The following is a 15919-nucleotide window of genomic DNA, read 5'->3' on the forward strand; positions in this document are numbered from 1 at the left end:
GACAGTCTCTGCCGGGGAGTTTTAATCCATGTGGATAGAAGCAGGGTATAGACAAGGGGAAAGGAGAGGTAAGTGTTGGAGGGGCAGTGGCTCTGGCCCCTTTTTTTCTCTAGCATCAGGCTATCACCATAGGCCCTCTACCCATTCCTTTTTTCAGTCAATTTCTTTAAATTCTCTCAAACAAAGAAAAACCCCTAAAATCGAGCATGATGCATTATCATAGCCCCTCCCTCAAAGAATATCCCATGGCTTCATGGGTTGGGAATGGGGCCGTGACCCCCATTAGCCCAAACTCCCCCCCTCCCTTGGCCCTGACGCGGGCAAACCACGTTCTTTTGGGCCGCATGCCACCTTCTGAGTTGGGCTGGGTGAGGACACGGGACCACTAATGCATTTGCCTTGATCTGAGCAGAACAGACTGTCCCGGACAAGGGCTGGAGGCCAGCAGACCTCCTGCCTGAGCTTAAACCCAGCGGCAGCGTAATTCACCAAGCAGATGACTGAATGTGTCTTACGGGCTGGCCCTGCCCTTTGGCCAAATGGGAGACTTAACCAAACCAGGACCCGGATCTGAGCCTGGGACTTGGCAGGCCCTTGGCTTGTCCCCGATGTGGGAGCTGAGCTCATCTGGAAAGGACTCTGTGAACAGCTCCTTTCTCTGGATCAGTACTAATCTAATTTGCAGGCCTTAGAGCCCTCCCAGGGGTTCCCCACACACACCCCGAGTCCTGAGCTCCAGCTTCCTGCCCCAGGTTTAGCAGCACCACTCTGGGATCGTACATTCCCCTCCTAGACCCACGGGGAGGCTGTCCTGATCCTCACTGCCATCTGCCACGACTTCCTCACCCTCAGTGGCAAATGCCGCTCCCAGCCCAGCCCCTTCTGCCCACATGCAGACTGTGTTCCTGGCAGAAGGCAGACATCCCTGCCTGGGTTTGCTGAGGTGCCCACAAGCTTTGGGTCCAGCCCCTGCAGCTGAGGTTCTAAGCCTGCAGGACAGGCCTTTATTAACGTCTCTGGGATGGCTTTCCTGGGGCAGCCCATCAAGGCGTTGTATGCCTTGGATGGACAAGGAAGTTCCTCCTTTTATCCGATGCAGAATGCCTCCAACTTTAATTTGAGCATGTTTCCCCTTGCTGGCCTCAGTGAGATTTAGTGTCCTTGCTTTCCTGCCCCCTCTTCTGCAGCATCCTTTCCTCAGGTCCTGGATGATTAAATGCAGCAGGTGGATGAAATAGCTCCCTTGTGAATCACTTCCTGATTTGTTTGGCCAATGAACTGTGCTCTCCTATATCCAGTTTTCCTAAATCTGCCTGTGGTACCTGCCTTGTTGGGCTCTGCATACACAACTATCTCAAAAATAGGTGCATTTGTTTTATACCTGGCAAGCTGCAGAGGGCTTCCTCTATCGAATCCTCGCCACAGCCCACAGGGCATCAGGCTGGGTAGGGCAGGCAGCACTCACATGTTGCAAAGGAGGACTCGGGCAGGTGAGAGGCTGATACTCAGGTGGGTAGGTCAGGGCCGGGGTCATGCTCAGGTCTTCTGACTCCAAGTCCAGTGCTCCCTTCCTCTGCACCATATCTGCCTCCCCAACATACTTGCTGCCCAGAAAGCCCAGAGGATGCTGGGGCTGGGGGCAGGGGCAGGGGTGAAGAGGCACCTTCCCAGGATTCAACCACTGCTGTGGATGCTGCCCAGAGCAGCTGATAGAGAAGTGACCCTGCTCCCCACAGCCAGTCCCCAAACTGCAGCTGGGCACAGGGCTTGCCCCAGGGCACTTAACCAGCTCACAGCTTCTGCTGCAGAAATGCCAGGGTGTTTGCAAGACACTGTGCTCTTCCAGGACAAGAGTTAGGATGTCCAACTTATAAATCTCATCATTGTTTGTTTCTTCAGCAATATGTACTGAGACCCCACCCACCCACCCATGCAAACACCCTGGCAGAACAGTAGACAGGCGTCCTTGCCCATGAAGAATGATGTCCCATCCCAGAGTTCCCATTGTGGCTCAGGTGGGTTATGAACCTGACTGTTATCCATGAGGATGAGGTTTCAATCCCAGGCCTCGCTTAGTGGGTTAAGGATCTGGCATTGCTGCAAGCTGTGGCGTAGGTCACAGATGCGGCTTAGATCCAGCATTGCTTGGCTGTGGTGTAGGCTGGCAGCTGCAGCTCCAATTCGACCTCTAGCCTGGGAATTTCCATATGCCACAGGGGTGGCCGTGAAAAGAAAAGAAAAAAATCAAAAGAATGATGTCTCATCCCCTCTTCCCAACCCAACCCTGGTCTTTGGGACATTTCTGGCCCCTCCGCATGAGCTTGGAGGCCACCACCTCCAAGAAGACTGACCATTGAGAATTGACTGAGGGCAACTGGCCCAGAAAGCACCGCAGGTCAAAGCCTCCGAGTTCGCTTCTCACAGCTCGCTGCAGCTTAAAGGGCCAGGACTCCTCAAATGACTCCCTTGCCAGTGTAGCCAGCCAGTGTACAGTGTGCATTTCCCAAAAGAACATCGCTTTGTCCCTAATGCCTTCCCACTGCCAGAGACAGGAACAGCCCAGCACACGATGGCCTGCTAATGGTGCCCCCTGCCCCACCCCGCAAGCAGCAGAACCGCTTGCTGGCTTGAGCCTTCCCCGAGATGCGTGGGCAACCTCCTTGGCTGGTTGACATGCTTTCTGGAGCCTGCATCTTCCACGCAGGACAAAAGGGAATTGTTCACTGAGGAGCCCAGAGGCCCGGCTCCGCCATGCCTTCAACCCTCAGCCCTTGAGGGTGCAGATTCCACTGTCCAGAAGCCTAGAGGAAAAGGACCAGCCCGGAACCCGTGCTTCCTGCCTGCCACCTGCACCCTCGGCGGGAACCCATGGCCCATTCTTTTGTCCCTGGCCGGGGAATGTCTGCAGGGTGGCTCCGAGCTGGGGTTTGGGCATTAGGAAGGCAAGTGTGATCCGATGGGATGTGGGGTTTAAGAGCTGTTTTTTAATCCAATGCTTCTCCGTGGTGATTCTGGTGTCATTTGATGGAAGAAGACTGAGCACAGAGGGGCGATGTGGGCCTAGGAAGGGCTGCTTGCTGTGAAATTCCCTTTAGGCCACCTTTCAAGCCACAGGCCTGGGCACACAGGAGCAGAAGGGGTAGCCGGGGATGAGCTGAAGCCCAGCAGCCCTCCTGTCTTCTCAGCCTCCAGAGGGACATGTCTCCGGGAAGCATCCTTCCATGGCCCTGCGGCCTCCTATCTCCAGGCAGCCTCTGCTGATGAGATTAGTCTCTGGGTGGCTGTCCCCCTGCTGGAAGGAGCCAAGAAGGAAACCTCCCTTCTCCCTGGCTTCTAGATAGATGGGCCTGCCCATCATCTCCCGGATCCTCATCTGGCCAGAGGAGAGAGAGGTCAAAAAGTCGTATCCATGGCGCGCACCCCCTTCCCCCCCCCGCCCCCCACCACCCAGCCACACCCCTGCTCTTAACCTTGAAACTGAGCTGGCTAGTTACTTTGTTGGTTCCTTGGTATGGGAGTGGGGTCAGCTGTCTGGGTGAGTCAGGAGTCCACTCTCTGAGCTCTCTCCATTTTCCCCAGCCCGGCGGAAAAAGAGTGTGTGAGACCCAGATAATACGGCCTTCTGAATATCTCAGCTTGATATTTGCCTCCACGAGTGAGAAGGGCCAAATGTTATCTGCAAGTTTAATCTTCTCTATTCAAAAATTCTGCCCCCTTTGTCTGCCAGTGCACATCAGCCATTCACTTGCTCTAAGCTGCTGTAATTTTTTCTTTCTCTTCAACCTGTTCTTTCCATCGGCCAGTTTCTTCCTTTCTCAGCAGCACTTCCAAGGGGCCTGATCTTGGGGCCTCCTGCCCCAGAGGGTGTCCTGAGCTTTTGCCTCTTCTCTGCTGAGGCCCAGCTTGGCTTGGGTCTCCTTTGCATCTCTGCATCCCAGGTCAGTCTCCACCTGTCTGGCTGGGGAGCATCATCAAACTCTTCCTGTGCCAATAACCAAGTGGATAAAAATCAATCCTCCTCTGGCTCTCAAGAAGTGAGGGGGGGGGTGGGGGGCCTCTCTAGAAGTGGGGGGCCGGGGGTGGGGGGCAACCGCAGGCTCCCGGGGCAAGGCCATGGCCCAGAGTGGAGCTGCAGATGTTTTTCCCGTCGGCCCCCAAGAAATGCTGAGGCAGGCAGGAGGGAGCAGCTCCTGAGAGCCATGGAAACGTGTGGAACCCAGATTGTCTGGTTCTTTGTGAGATGGGTTAGCTGTAACCCGGAAGTGGCCAGTCCCAGGCTCACCTCGAGCTTTAAAAGTCCGTGAGAAAGGAAGTTCCTGTGTGGTGCAGCAGGTTAAGGAGCAGGGGTTGCCACAGCTGTGGCACAGGTCGCAGCTGTGGCTTGGGTTTGATCTCTGGCCCCAGGAACTTCCACATGCCGCAGGTGTGGCCAAAAAAAAAAAAAATCAATGAGAGCGTACTTTTGCAATTAAAAAAAAAATTCTTTTTTCCATTTTGAAAAAGAAAAAGATGAAGCTACAAAGGGGAAATGAAGATAAGACACCGTTGACCTGGTTGACAGGCTGTGTGGCCCTCCCTGGGGAAGAAATGATAGAATTTGGGGGAGGCTAAGGGAGGGAGCCCCACGCAGTCTCTCCTCCCCCTGCCCGCTCCCCACCAGCACCCCCCCCCCGGGGTCTGTGGGCGTGAAGTCCCATCTCTCTGTAGCAAAGGCACATTCCTCGATCTTTTGCTTCATCCGGAGTTGATATCTGAAAATAACTAACCTAAAGCAGGCATTTCGGGCAGATATGCTTTAGTGATTATTTGGTTCAGTCAGTATGCTCTGAATTCATGTACTTCTTTGTCTTTTTTTTAAACAAAAGGAAAAAAAGTTTAAATCCCCCCTTCCCTTCTACTGCAGGAGGTGAGTGTGTGGGTGTCCTGTAGAATCATTGGCATTCACCCAGCTTCGGCCCCAGAGCCTCCAGATTTGCCATTCCCACCCCATCCCCCTCCCTCCATCCCCTGCTCTCCACCCCCAAAAGGGAACCCTCTGCCACCCTCATTACGGTTATGTTAAGATGCCCAGATTTTCCATGACATATCCCATCCTCCGACCACGTTCAGTATTGACGGCTTTCATACAGGGATGAAAATGGGAGGGTTGGAAAGGGAGGGAGTAGCCAGTGGGGCCGGGGAGGGGGAGAGGGGGGAAGGGGTTGGGGGAGGGGCTGAAGAATGAAGATCTTTTTGGGCTTTTTTTTTTTTTTTTATTTGTCATTTAATGGATCCAAAAAACAAACACAAAAGAAAAAGTGAAACAAACCAAAAAAAGATCAAAAATCCCCTCCCCAAAGATTTTTTTTTTTCCTTCCTGGACACAAATTGCTTTGTTTCCTGTCATGTTTTAATATCAATATTAACACAATGTGTAGTCTAAAACTAGTTCCTTTGTAGTTTGCATGGGATGTGAATGCTGTCTCAACGTGCCCAGATCTAGACAAGACTGCATGAGCATCAATTCAGATGTGAAAAAAAAAAAAAACACCTCTCTTTCTCTCTCTCTCTTCCATATATATATATATATATTTATCTCTCTATTTCTATTGTGATAATTCGGTGGGCAGTGAAGCACCTCCGGTTGGTTGCCGTAGTGTGTTGAATGATTGTTTTTTTATTCTCTATATTTTTGGAGCTCCGAGCTTCTTAGTAGTAGCCTGGGCTGAGTATTCTTGAGTCCCTGCTGATGTTTTCGCATGGCCTTGGTTGAGTGTTAGAAGTTGGGCCTCAGCTGTTTTTCTCGAGTGTTTGGCTTGTAATGACCGGTGCATGCCTGGCTTCTGGCCTCATACCCAGCTCTATTCTCTGCACACCAGTCCTGAATAGCTACAGTGCTCAACCGAATTTTGGCGCGCCCGCTTCCCCGGCAGGCTCCAACCCCGCGCGGCCCGGAGGCTTCCCGGGGGCCAACAGCCCAGGACCTGTCGCCGATCTCTATGGCCCTGCCAGCCAGGACTCCGGAGTGGGGAATTACATAAGTGCGGCCAGCCCACAGCCGGGCTCGGGCTTCGGCCACGGCATAGCTGTAAGTACCTTCCTGTCCCAGCCCTCCTGCCTCCTCCAACCTGCCCATCTCCTGTGGCCCCTGGGGGCGGGGGTGCCAGGAAAGCCCAGGGGTGGGCGGCCAGGCGAGGGCCCCGGGACCCCCACCCGCATCCTGTCAACCACGTGGGGCTGAAGCTTCTCGGTTTAGATGTTTCCTGAGCACCCGTGGGCCAGGCACGGTGTGTGGCCATGGGATGAGTGGAGGGGGCGTGGGCAGGTCAAGTGCAGATTACCCCTCTATCACATTAGAAAGACTGTGCGAGAATTCAGGGAAACAGGATATGTCAGCTTCTGGCACCTAGCTGATCCTCAGCATCAGCCCCTTCCTTGATCCCAGCCTTCTAGAGACTGATGCGGGCAGGGACCTCGGAGGTATGGCCCCGCCCTCACAGGGTAGCAGCCTGAGTCGGTAGAGTCCCCCACCCAAGGCCCAGTGGCAGCACTGGGGCCTGGGACGTAGCATGGGGGGGTGCAAGCCCTGTCCCAGGGGGTTTGCTCTGCTAATGTTTCTTACGGTTTCCAGGTTCCAAGTAAGTTCCCATTTGCGTTCTTTAGCTGCGCCCGCCCCTGGAGGCCAGATGCATTTGATATTTGTAATGCTCTGTGGTTCTATAATCTGACTAATCCAGGCGATGGAAATTTGCTTAACAGATGTGCATGCTGTTTTCAGATTGTATTGTTCTTCCCCCCTCGCGGTGTGTGTGAGCATGAATGTGCCTGAGCCCGCTCGCTCGCTGCCCCTTCCATTTGGGAAACAGAAAATCGGCCAACCTCACCATCTTGGAGGCAGTTGGATTTTGAGCGAAGATGGGAGTGTCTGCTGTCCCAGGTCCCATCCCTGTTGGGAGAGCCTTAGCTCCGGGGCTGCACTGGGGAGAAAAGAGGAAGTGCCTACGGTCTGGGCACCGGGGCGCCCAGTCCCTGCCCCCAGCACTGGAAGCTCCCCCCACCCCCATGCACACACACGTTTGCACACTCATACATGCACACACACTTTCACACCTTCAAATACACATACACGCACACCCACACTTCTGCCATCCCTGGCCTGTGCAGTCCGGATCCTTGTTCAATTCCATTCCCAAGCCAGTATCACTTAAGGCAGTAGTTTGATAAGTCACGTCCCTTTGGATCAGCGGTAGTACCAAATCCAGAGCAGCAGTATTCAGCTTAGAGCTGCCTCAGTTTGAGAGACCGTGTATCACCAGGCGTAGAACTCAGCTCATTTCCACGGTCGGCACCCAGAAACACAGACTCTGTTCGTCCAGGAAAACCTAGCTCTCTGACCTGGGTGCTGCCATAGTCTCTGCAAAAAACCACCTTTGGCCTGCACGGGGCTTCCTTTCTCCCCAGCTGGAGCCTTTGGGAGTGTGGACAGAGACACTGTCATCTTTGCCCTCTGGGGCTCAGGGCCCCGGTGCCCATCCTTTTAGGCGTGAGCCCCGCCCCTTTCCTATCACCCTCCAACTCCCGTGAATCTGGCTCTCAATTTTCCCCTGGGTGAGCGGACAGGCTGGGGGTGGGGAATCGGGGGCGGGAGGATGTCATCCCGGCCCCTCCTGGCACGGTGTCTCAGAATTACATATTCATGCTGGCAACCACAGTCTAGTCCTAGAAATAATTTCCTTTTCCCAGAATATGACAATCTGTTCCCATGTATAGCGTGCTGATGACCTTAACAATTGTGCAATTTTAGGGACCTTTGATTGCAACGGCCTTTACAAATGGATACCATTGAGCAGGTGCTTTCGTTGCCATCTCACTCTGAGGTATTACCTTCTCTGCCACGTGTCTCCGCCCGCCGGGCGTGTCCGTACCTGTATGCACTGGGCATGCAAGTACGCACGGGCCCTGGTCTCCTCACGTCAACATCTTTCCCTCCTCTTTCTGGACCGCTTTTCAGGGGGGCGGGGGCAAAAAAAAAAAAAAATCCCATCCTTTTAATCTCTTATCCCTCCTCCAGCTTAAATCATGACCCTCCTTTTTTTTCCCCTTGTCTTTTTTTTTTTCTTTGATTCTTTTGATTCCTTTTCTTGCTCATCCCCACCCCTCATCTTTCTCTGTCTTGAAATACAATCAAGAGTGTGGGAAACTGGAAGGAGATCTTGTGCTGTGCCCGTCCCAGGGGGACAGAGGCAGGGAAACGCTGGGCTTCTGCCCTGCCTGGAGTCCGGGGTGGGGGGTGCCCCCAGGCTCCTGTGAGCTGGCCTTGTGGGTTGCTGGGCCCTTTCAGCTCCCCCAGCGCTCGCTGGGCTCAGCCAATGGGGTTCCTGCAGTCCAAACAGCCAGACTCCATCTCTTAGTGAAAAGAAAACATTTTTTTGCCAGTAACCACGGAGTCATTATCCAGATTACGGCACGAGAAGCAAATTAAATTAACGACATCACCTGCGTTACCCGGATTTGGATCCCTGCCAGTTTCCTAACCTTTTAAACTGAGCTCAAGTTAATTAAACATTTTTTTAAATCACTTCGATGGGGCTCTGGGAGGGGTGGAGTGGAGGAGAGGGGAGGTTGGGGGCAGTCAGCGAGGGAACTTCTTGGCCTTTTGGCATTTGGCAATGAGTAGCCATCCTTCTCAGGAAGCGTGGGCACCAAAAAGGGAGGGGAGTTCTCTTGTGAAAGCCAGACCTGACTCGTGTTAGCGACTTTGGGGCTTTGAAACGTGGGAAGAGGGACGATGTCAGCTGAGGCCCAGGGAGGGGTCCTGGACGCTCATAAAAATCACAGCTGGTGCCTGAGCACCGTCGGCTCTGGGAGTTGGGATGTAGGAGAAGCAAGACCGGAGATGGCTTTGCCTCGTTGGTTTGCAGCCAGTAGGACCCCCGTCTCTTGTAGAGGGTTGCCCCTTGCCCCCCTGAGCCAGCCAGGACTCTGTAGGGTGAGCCCCGCTGGAGAAGCAGGTGGAGCTGAGCTCCGTACCCCTCTCGAATTTCTCTAATATCGCTGCTTAGAAATCACCTGGACTAACGCCACTGCCTCTCTTAACCCAATAAACCCCGTGTGTGAATTCTCCCCACCCCTCGCCTCCACTTCCCTTCCAGCACTGACCCAGCCGTTGCTGGCCGGAGCCAGAGGCCACTAACAGTTTGAAGGAGAGCTACTCACGACTAATGTGGGGGCCCCAGGGTGAAGGCAGGTTCCTCTGAGAGCACGGTGGGCTGATACCCCCAAGAAATGAGGGGTCGGAAGGTGGCTGCAGCCCTTTGGGGAGTCAGTGGAGGAGGGGATTAAACAACCACCCAGTGAAGCAGATCCCCCCGAAGGCCAGGCACTGGACCCTGGAACCGGAGGGTAGTGTGGGGCCCCACGCCCTCGAAGACCTGGGCAGCGTTTCCTGGAGGGGGTGGTGGAGGGAGGGAGCGAGGCTGCGCCCAGCCCAGCCTCCCTCCTCCAGCTTTACTTTAGGACTCGGGAGGATGGAATAGACAAGAGTGGAGGTCACCACTCCCGCCCCCCAAAATGATCAAGCGGGCCAGTTGAGTCCCCCGGCCACACCAAAGCCTGTACTTCATCCCCGACAGTGGTGATCCTTGGTCATTTTGCGCCATCCACAAAGGTGGGGCCCAGGCTCACCGTCACTTCCGGAGAACTCAGTTAGCAAGTCTGTGAATCCTGAGCCTGCTTTTATTTCCCAGAACCAGAGCTGGGTATTTGTTGTGTATGTTTCTAGACGTGTCCTGACCTTGAGTCTTTGGGATGTCCTGTGGATTTTTTTTAGCAGAAAGGTGCATTATTGACAGCCACTGATGGGTATCTCAGAAGAGCAGAGGTTTTTTTCTAAACGTTTAGCTTGGCGGGGGCGGCGGGGGGTGGCGGGGGAGGAAAGAAGGTGAACCAGAGAAAGCACCACCGGTGCAGTTTACTGGTTCCGCTGAAAACCCAGCATGACCCCATTTCCCGCCATCCCCTCGGGGAGTCTGCAGTCCTGTAGCAGATCCGCCCACCAGCGAGCCAACAGAATGAGTAGCCAGGCTGCCCCCTCCCCAAGCATCAGGTGTGGCTCAGATGTCGCAGCTCAAGGCTGTGGCCCCAGGAAGCGCTTAGCCTGGCCATTTGCAAAAGCCACCCCACCCCACCCTGCCCCCATAGTCATACTTTGTAAGCGCGCTCGTTAAACAGTTGGAGTCAGCCGTGTGTTTGCCTGACATTTCTTCTCTCTTCTCCCTCCCCCACCTCATGTTTTCCTCCGGGCCCCTCCCCTGCAGAGCATACCTGGATGTCCAGGCAAGACTGGGCGAAGTTTCTGAGTGGCCCTTTGTTTAGGTGATGTCACCAGACACCTGTTCCCCCACCAGCCTCACTCCCCATCCCAACCAGAGATGGCTCACTTCGGATCGAGGGCGGACTACATCTCATCATCTCGCGAATCTGCTGTAATATAAGACGACAGCTTTTAAATGTGTATATATATATCCCATGATTTTGGGTTTTTGTTTTGTTTTGTTTTTCTTGATGGTTTCCCTTCCTCTTCTCTCTTACCCCTTCTCCTTTGAAATCTCTTTGAATCACATTTGGTAGTGATTTTGACTTAGTCCAGTAGTCGTAGAGCTTTAATATCTAGTTCAAAGCTAACCATAGTATACTTGTTATCTTAAGGTATTTTTTTTTTTCCTTAAAAAAAATTTTTTTTTTTTTTGGTGTGGCTTGTTTTAATTCTGTTCTCACTTTTAAAGGATGCCGAGATGGTAATATTACTCTCACTATTTTGGTACCAATTCTGAGACTGTATGAATTTTCAGGTGGAACCTGAGCACACACACAGAAGCGAGGTCGTGAAGCGTGGAGCGGGAGGTGGGCATACATTTTCTACTTTGCGTTGTAGGAGAAGCGCGATGTCGTAGGCTAATTAACAGACTCTCTAGCGGTTCTTCTTTTGTGATGTCTCTTTGTTAACCTGAGTATATCTATTTTCGGCAATAAGGTAAGGACGACCGTGTTTGGAGGGTCCTCCTTTTCTATAAGTGCTTTTTTTCTGTTGAAAGAGGTGATATTATAAGGTTTTTTGCAATTGTGACTTCTAAAAAAAGAAATGTTGTAAATACAATTCCATTAACTTACATACAAACTATTAAGAAAGAGAGAAGCAAAACTATTTTTGTGAGGGAGTCGGTCCCAGGCAGGTTGATGCTCTGTTGGAAGGAGGAGGGGGAGGAACAAAGCAACCGAGTCAGTCACTGAGACGGAAGGACCCCGGCTGCCTGGCCGACCCTGGGAAAAGTTAGAACACTGTTTAACTTCTCTTGTCTGTGTGATAGACCTAAGAACTGTATTAGTGTCATACCAGCATATTAACCTCCGTCTGTGCACAGCTTCCGACGTTACCGTCTAGTTAGGTTTTTATTTAAAAGATGAAAAAACTGCTTTTCCCAAGACGTTTTTTAAAAACAAAGCTACAATTTTAATATTTAACATATTTAAAGTTTCAAAGCACACCGGTTTGGCTTGGGTGGGGAGGGGTGGGGGGACATTCTTTTTCAGTCTTAATTTTTAAAGATTTGATCATTTTCTATTGTCCAATCATTTCAGCACCTCCAAAGGTCCCTAGGACACTTGGCCTCTCTTCTCCCCCTGCCCCCCCACCCCAGCCACCCCCAGCCCCGGGGACCTGTGGGCCAGGAGCAAATAAGCCTGCATTAACGACACCTTTTCTCCATTCACTTTCTATTTACCAATTAGGAAAGCAACCTTTTGGTTTATATATATTTTTTTTAATACCTCAGTGCTGCAAGTATCACCAGAGAGGCTATGAAAGAATTTTTTTTTTAATTTATTGTAGATGTACACAGAATTTTAAAAAATAAAAAGTATAAACATCGCTGCACTGTGACTGGTGGGAAAAACTGACAGTTTCCTGTTTGCACATGTTTGACATTTGGCTGTTATAATATATGGTCCTCAGTTGGGGAAAGATACTTATGATGAAGGATATTTTTTAATTTAACTTTTTTTTAATATTGGTAATAGGTCGGCAACAGCAACTATAGAAGTACAAGTCAATAGATGGCATTAAAACATACTGTAGTGTGGATATATATTTTTTTTCTTTTTTAAAATGTGATATCGACGTTTTATTAATATTTTTTAAATTGTTACGTTTATAAATTTGGTACTTAAGGCACAGCCAGTATGAGACACTGAATGCGACATTTATTATAAAGAGCTGCTGCACTCCTATTTTTATAAATTTTACTAACCAAGTAGACTAAATGTAGACATTCACAGACATGGTAGGGCAAAAGCATCTTCAAGCAAAAGGCTCCAAAATGCTAACTCAGAAAGAAAGAAAAAAAGCCTTTTTCTCCATTCTAGTTAAACAGCGACAACATTTTTTTTTTTTTTTAAATCATGTTCTTTGTTTTTGCAATAAAATGGTAGGTTGTTTGGCGAGGGTTCTTTTCATTTTTCTTTCTTTCTTGTTGTAGTTCCAAACAACCACGTGAAAATGCTGGGCGCTTTTAAAATATCAAAACTCGTTCAAGGAATAAAATAACAAAATAGAAGTTTTATTTAAAAAAAAAAAAACAAAAAAACAAAGAAAAAAAAAGAGACAATAAATTCCCAGAAATTCAGTGTCTAGACTAGGGAATTTAATTACTATTTTGTCCATGTTGGTGATGTACTGTCCTACCCTTCCTTTCTCTGCATCCCCCGTCACCTCATAGAAGACTCTTTGTTGATCATTGTCTGTTAATAATGTATAAAATGGCTATCTTGTAAGCGTGCTGTCCTGGTACTAGTGTAGTCACTTTTTTTCTCCTCTTTCTTCTAGTACATATTGATAGGTATAACGTAATTAAGGTTTAAAAAAATTAGACATAGTTATTCAGATTTAGGACCAGTAAGGATAGAACTTTCTCTTATTTATGAAAAAAAAAATGCTCATAATTTTGGGGGCAGTTTTTTCCTTTGAATTTTTTTTTTTTTTTCAATTTCAAGGTTTAATTTCTTTTTTTTTTTTTTTCTTTTTTTTTGCTGATCTGACGTGGTTTCAACTAACCCAAGGTCTCACGATGTTCAAATGCCGGCAGACTCTACGGCGTTTTCTAGATTCCCACCCCCCCTCCCACCTGCGAAGGGGTGTGCCATACTACCTTAAATGCTAACGCTAGATATGCAAAACTGGATTTTTTTAATTTATTTTTTAAAAGAGGGAGGCATGGTATATTAAAATGATTTTACTAAGAGAAAAAAAATATTTTTTTAAGAATGCTCAGAAGAAATTGATAATCTGTGTGAATATGTTTTAGATGTTTATAATACCTTTTGAAGAGACCCAGTAGCCCATAGCACAAATCTCGTGGAAATCTGATATGTTTTCATGTGGCTACCTAGGTTACGGTTCACGTTAGTCGCCCCCACTCATCTAGAAGTCCATTTTGAAAGATTTTTGTAAATTCTTTTCGCACTGATGTTCGGCCTTGTCTTTGTTTCCGTTAAGCTCAATGGCGAAGACGGGAGCCACCTTCCGCCTTCCCTGGGGGACGCACCCTCGTGGCTGATGGCTTTTCCCGGGGATCATAAAACAGCCACCGGGGGGCAGGGACGTTCCGGCTTCTAGATCCATCTGCCTGGGGTCCCCAAACGCCTCTCCTCCCCCACGAAGAGGAGAGGGAGTGGCATTAGCTCCTGGACCTGTTCCTGGTTCTACCTGGACGGGGAGCTGACGGGGGATGACCGAGTCTTGGGGTCTCCTCTCCAGGAGCGTCTGCACACCTGGTCTGTGGCCTTCCTCACACCCATTGGGAAAACCAAACAGCCTCGCTCTCTGTCCCCGTCGCTCATTGGCTTGACTCAAACGAAGCCCCAACAGGCCTTTGTGTTTCTCTCCTTCATGACCTTCATCTTAATTTGAACTTGTAGCTTGGACTTTAAGGTAGCATGGCTCTATTGCTGTCAATTTAATGTTTTACTGCACAGCAATTCACAGCCAGTGAATGTTACACACATCTTGCTAGACTAGTATAAAAATCATTGGGTAAGTGTTGGTTCTAATGACCTGAAAGGTGTTCAGTTTTTGTTTTCCGTTTTGTTTTTTTTTTTCTTTCTTGGTTTTGTTTTTTTTGTTTTTGTTTTTGTTTTTTTTTTTTCCTGTTCTTTTTCATTTGGGGATTTTGGAAAAAAAAAAAAAAAATTTTTTTTTTTCTTGGTTCCAAATAGCAAAACCAAACCTATTTTGATCTTTAGTGCAAACGAGGGCTAGGGACTTAGCCACCACCATCACCACACTGCTTCATTCTGCCATTCACTCACTGCAGCATAATCGAGAATAAAGCAATATAGTTTACTACATTTTTTATTGAAGGTCAGCCATGCTTTCTGTATTATATTGCATATGAAATTGTTTACAAAAGAAACACTAACTCATACTTCTCTTTATCGGTTGGAAGTGGCACGCAGGGACAGAGGGAGGCTGAGGGGGGGGTCGCGGGGGGCGGGGGGAGGAAAGGATTTTTTTCTTTCTTGAATGTGCTTCACAAGCCAGGCTATCTTCCAAGGAAGGCTGAAGGGGATGGGGTAGGGGGATGAGGGGAGCAGAGGGACACATGCAGACAAGCACCTGGAAGAGAGACCCTGGGAGGGCTCCCTTTCCCTCACCCTAAGCAGAAAAGAAGCAGAAGTCCGCTCAGCCCCGTCCTGAGCACAGACACTACACAAAGGAGACGCTGTATGTTAAGCAATACTTTAATACTGTAATATGTTTGTTTTCTTTTTCTTTCTTTTTTTTTTTTTCTTAACCAAAAAAAAAAAAAAAAAAAGTAAGCAAACTAAAACAAAGATATATAAACACAACCCACCCCTCTGGGGAAGCAACTGTAATCCAAACACTTGGCTATCAAATCCACAGAATGTATTGTCACAGACGAGAGTTCATTTCCAGGAGGCAGGGGCGTGCGGGGGAGGGGGATGGGGACTGAGAGACAGAAGTTCCAGAGCCTTCCCGAAGGCTCTCTGCTCCTGTATTCTGTACATACTGTACCATCCTGTGTGTCATCTGTGAGTGTCCTCTCGAGTAGCGTGGGCTAGCCAATCTGCCGTTCATGGTGTATCGTAAACTCGGAATTCCATATGTAATAGGATGCAAGTCGAAGCGTTTCATGTGGACATAAATGTATCTAAATAAAACTTTCCCTAGCACTGTGGCTGACCTCACCCTTACTTTTATACTTTAGTATGAAACTGATGACAACTTTGGTAGTGAGTATTTTTTTTATATATATACATATATATGTATCTATATATATATATATCTCAAGCATCTTTCAGGTCTTTGTGTGTGGCTTTCTTAAAGCCCTGTTGTAAAAAAATTACTATGTGGATGGCAGTCTCTCACATCCCAGATGTGGAAAGTATAATTTTATATTTGTATTTTCAAATAAATAAGTTTGTGAAAGGTTTCCATCCTCTACTGTGGTCCAGAAATCAATGTGTTTGTCTGACAAAAAAAAAATAAAATAAAATAAACTGTTTTGAACAGAGTCGTCTGCTGTTCTTTGGTGTGTGGAAGAGGGCGGAGTAGGGGGAGCTGTTGTGTGGCTGGGGGAGGGTCACACCTGCCTCCTTAGCAAGAATACTGGTCGCAGGAGTTCCCTTCGTGGCTCAGTGGTTAACGAATCCGACTGGGAACCATGAGGTGGCGGGTTCGATCCCTGGCCTTGCTCAGTGGGTCAAGGATCCGGCGTTGCCGTGAGCTGTGGTGTAGGTTGCAGACACGGCTCAGATCCCGTGTTGCTATGGCCCCGGTGTAGGTGTGCGGCTACAGCTCCGATTCGACCCCTAGCCTGGGAACCTCCGTATGCCGCGGGAGCGGCCCTAGAAATGGCAAAAAGAC

At 49.4% G+C, this 15919-nt stretch overlaps 1 protein-coding gene across 22 annotated transcripts in view; it reads left to right on the forward strand.

Annotated features, from left to right (window-relative positions):
* Positions 1-15566, forward strand: part of MSI2 (musashi RNA binding protein 2) — a 438300-nt gene extending 422734 nt beyond the window's left edge. For 5 of the 22 annotated variants that reach the window (XR_002336815.2, XR_002336816.2, XM_084982854.1 and 2 more), the window contains 3 exons: positions 5913-6067; positions 7784-7856; positions 10296-12585. Coding sequence is in view for 20 of the 22 variants with exons in the window: in XM_084982854.1 (XP_084838980.1) it covers positions 5913-6067; positions 7784-7825 (197 nt within the window). In the remaining 2 variants the exon portion in view is untranslated. Of the gene's footprint in view, positions 1-5858; positions 6068-7783; positions 7857-10295 lie in introns of those variants that run through there. The other 17 variants (XM_084982851.1, XM_021066167.2, XM_084982853.1 and 14 more) reach the window with 7 other exon arrangements.
* Positions 15567-15919: the final 353 nt, after the last annotated feature.

This window comes from Sus scrofa, chromosome 12 (genome assembly GCF_054392235.1).
Source record: "Sus scrofa isolate SSC_HxYL_T2T_F1_AM1 chromosome 12, Sscrofa_HxYL_maternal_Yorkshire_Landrace_v2.0, whole genome shotgun sequence".
Classification (NCBI taxonomy): domain Eukaryota; kingdom Metazoa; phylum Chordata; class Mammalia; order Artiodactyla; family Suidae; genus Sus; species Sus scrofa.